Here is a 4068-nt window from a genome sequence, read left to right on the forward strand (position 1 = left end):
AACAATTTCTTTGTAAGAAATCAGTGTACATGAGATTACCACAATTTTAATGAAGATAATATTTCAACAGCTTTAACGTTGATTTCTTCATAAGTAAGTTATATAAATAACGTTTTAACTAATACTTTAGGTGTTGTAATTCACCTGTTGTGATTAGCTCTGTAATTAAATTCGTCGTACGAAATATTTTGTATTCTTCTTACTGGAAGCTCCATTGGTGATAAACAAAAAAAAAAATCAAATGTTAGAAGACATTTACTGATTAGCTGATTGAAGCTGACAAAATTGTTACAAAAGTGTTTGCTAATTTTTTTAAGTAAAAATCTGATAATAAACTAGTTACTGTAAAATCTAGAAACATTACTACCATGAAGTTCAACCGAGAGTATGTGATAAAACAATAAACTTTTAAACCAACAGAATATACTGTCTATTATAATAAAGTGAGTTGTTGTAATTTAATACGTAAATAATAATAATAATGATGATTCAATGCTGTTTTATTATTTTATGATGTTTATTCATTAAGCACTCTCATGATTTCTTTGTTACTGAACCATAAACAGTAAAGACCAAACGTTACATTGTAACTAACCTTCTGTAGTAGAATAGCTTCATTTAAAATACCACAAGCCTTAGATTTTTGTTCTTTTATTTCATCATCCAGATGAGAATTCTTTTCAAGGATATTATCTATTTTCTCAATGGTTCCTGTTGCCTGAAATTTTAAACATAACTTTCTTAAACAATTTGTCAAAAGACAACAATTTCATCAGGGGCACATTCAGAATGATAAGTGTTATTCAAGAAAGTCTAGATATTGCATAGAGTGTTTGTAAGGGGAATGTTTTCAATATGGTTTTAGTCACTCTTAATCAGGTTGTTAAGCTTATTCCTAAAAGAATATACTGTAAAAATAATCTGTTCTGAACAGTGTTAATTAATCCTCGCAAAATCGTAAAAAAATCACATCGTCAAACTTATAAAGCTACTGAAGTTGGGAGAAAAAGGAAAAACTAAAAGCATAAAGCAATGCTATAGTTTACTAGAAAAGCAAATTAAATATACAATGTAATATGGTTTTGAAGCGCCCCCTTCCTCGTGATATACCCAAGATCTCGTGAAAAACTTTTGATTCTCAATATCCTCAGTAGCAAGTAGATTTTGTGAAAATAGTCAAATATCCTTATGCTGAGATGTATCAAAATATTGTTCTCATCACTTCATGGTTTAAATTAAAATAGTCTTAGCAGCTATTTTTGTTTCCGGTTTTCTTAGTATTATGAAAAACAGCTAAGTGAATTCATTTACATGATGTTGAAGTTGGATAGTTTTATCTGACTTTTTAACATGTACGGTATTTCAATAGTCTAAACTGGGAAAGAATCTTGACTTTCCCGAGAGTGGCAAAAATAACTCTCCAAAGGATAAGGTTAGAAGGTTGAAAGGAAAACAACATTAATTGCAGAATATTAATCGCACTTTATAAAAAACAAGTTACACATAATAATGCAGTAAGACAGGAGTCTGTCGCCACAGATACGAAACAGTGGCATCATGACAACGTATCTGGTACTTATATACTTGGTTCAAAGTATTTTCCCAACATATGACAGTGTTTTCCGAGAAAGAATATTCGTATAGCAAGATTGTTACATGATGAATATTAAAGGCTAGAACATAACATTTCAAAGTTAGAATCCGTCATTATTCTCTATGAAAGCAGAAAAGTGGCACAAAAAGCATTTAAGATAAGTAAAAAACTTTTAAACTAAACCCCAGTCCAGAACAATGCTTTCATCAACAAAGTGAAGACAAATGGTAGAAAGAAAGGTCTACCAACACAAAAAGCCATTCATATAAGCCCAGCTTATCATTTGGTACCAATAACAAACAACAAACAATTATTTGAAGTTAAAGAAGGATCACAAGCCAAACTTTGACTATTCATCCAACGACATCATGAAACCATTCCCTGTTTTCAAGAGAAACATTTCCAAAAAACAGTAGTCACAAGAATAATATTCAGCTATACACATATCAACTCCCTGTTGCAGACCTCATGGACTTTTGTATGCTTTAAAATGGCATTCGAAGCCAATGTCCATGTAGGGTGTCTGTGTAAAGTTTATCATGATGAATGGCCTAAGATTTACTTTGTCAGATAGTTACCATGAAATTTGTAAATCTACCTCATCATAATTTGTTTGTAATTAAGCACAAAGCTACACAAAGGGCTATCTGTGCTCTGCCTTCCACGGGTATCGAAACCCGGATTCTAGCGTTGTAAGTCCACAGACATACCGCTGTGCTACTGGGGGGGCCCTCATCATAACCAACAGATAGAGCACAATTGTTGATGAAGGAAGTAGTTCCAAAGGTAAAACAAAACCAGAAACATTGTTCTTATAAAGTGTAACTAACTTTAATATGTTTTAGAGCTAGATGACGACAAAATTGTAAAAATTCTAACTTATAATACAATTCATCCTTAATGTTTAGGATGGTGTTTGGTGGGACAACCTTAAAATACGTCTTTACTAGTTTTATAACACGTTTAAAAAGAGTATATTATAGTATTCAAAAATTTTCACTAAATATGAAAATACAAAAAATCAATATTACTACAAATTGTTAGAACTAATTATCAGCTTGAAGTCATATAGATCCTACCCTAGCGGTTCAGAATTACGAATAACATAGAAACATTTAACTTGATACAAAACATAAAAAACATCATACACGTGTCCATAATGATTTAAAATCAGAAAGAACTTAAGAAGTTTCTTGAATAGATATGATAATACATTTTCCTGTATTCCAGTTATGTGTGTTTTATGATTTTAACCAGGTTTTTAATTACTCGTATTCCGAGTCAGATATTCCTACATGTTTTGACTGAAAGTCATAGAGATAATTTACTAATAATGAAGGTTAAAGTGTTATTGGAAGCAATATTAGTGTTGTGTGTGTCCATCATTTCTAAGTAAAGGTAGTCTGTGACAGTAAGAGATTGGGCTTTATCATGTGTTACGTGAAATTCTGGTCCACTTTCACCCACAAAAGGCTGTGTAACATAATGTTTCTAACAATGAAATCATTTAGATAACAATAAGGCTATCAGAAGCATAACCCTAATTTTATCACTACAGATTGAATAATAACGAGTTACTATTACCTCATTTATAATATGAAGGTTGCGGTACATCGTGACTTGTTCATTAAATTCTGGCACATTAAGGGACTTTCCTTGGTTCAGAAGTTCCAGTATTTCATTATAAGCTCTGGAAGTAACTTCTGCAGCCGAATAACCTTCATTCTTCGCTCTTGATAACAGCTGTTCCATTCCAAAGGCCCTGGTAAAAAATAATAGTAATACATACTTCAAGCTGTGTTTCAGAATACCAAAATAAGACATATAAAAACAATGCATTATCCAATGAGTTTAATCTTTCTTACATAAGACATAGATACAAAACACAATTCACAGTATTTAAATTTATTTAGATAAAGCATGGAATCCTAGTTTATTTTATATTGGGTTCAAAGTTACTTATGAAAGGCAAGGAAACACATTTCAAAGTTATATTCTGAGAGGCATTTTCAGTGGCCCGCATCTGTCTTAGAAAGTTTAGAACGATGTTTTGAGTTCCTCGAAGCTCGAAGTGTCATCCTAAAGCTTCTAATACAGATGCAGCTTATCAAAAACGCCTTTCAGCTATACACTCATTTGTTGAAACCTTCTCTTAAGCAAGAATATGGAACCTATTTAAAACTACTTACACAAGGCATGGAAACAGGGTACTGTTTAAAGTTATTACGTATGGTATCTACACAAAATATTACAAAATGCGTTAAAATTTGCATGGAGACACAATGCATATTGTTTTTATGTTATTAAATGTATTGTTACGTATCTGTTTGTTTGTTAATTTCCAGTAAAAATTCTTTCCGAGAAACTTCAGCGATACAAGTCCTTTCTTAATTAAAACTAGTTTATTCTTTCTCGATACAAATTTTAGTAACACACAGAATTTTCACAGTCACTTTAAACTTAACAACCTTTAT

General features: G+C 31.4%; 1 protein-coding gene across 2 annotated transcripts in view; it reads right to left on the minus strand.

Annotated features, from left to right (window-relative positions):
• Positions 1–4068, minus strand: part of LOC106465541 (girdin-like) — a 30918-nt gene that overhangs the window by 17493 nt on the left and 9357 nt on the right. For both annotated transcript variants that reach the window (XM_022393458.1, XM_022393457.1), the window contains 2 exons: positions 3179–3356; positions 596–718 (listed from right to left, as the gene is read on the minus strand). In XM_022393458.1, coding sequence (XP_022249166.1) covers positions 596–718; positions 3179–3356 — 301 coding nt within the window. The remainder of the gene's footprint in view (positions 1–595; positions 719–3178; positions 3357–4068) is intronic.

The sequence above is a fragment of the Limulus polyphemus genome, unplaced genomic scaffold, assembly GCF_000517525.1.
Source record: "Limulus polyphemus unplaced genomic scaffold, Limulus_polyphemus-2.1.2 Scaffold1976, whole genome shotgun sequence".
Classification (NCBI taxonomy): domain Eukaryota; kingdom Metazoa; phylum Arthropoda; class Merostomata; order Xiphosura; family Limulidae; genus Limulus; species Limulus polyphemus.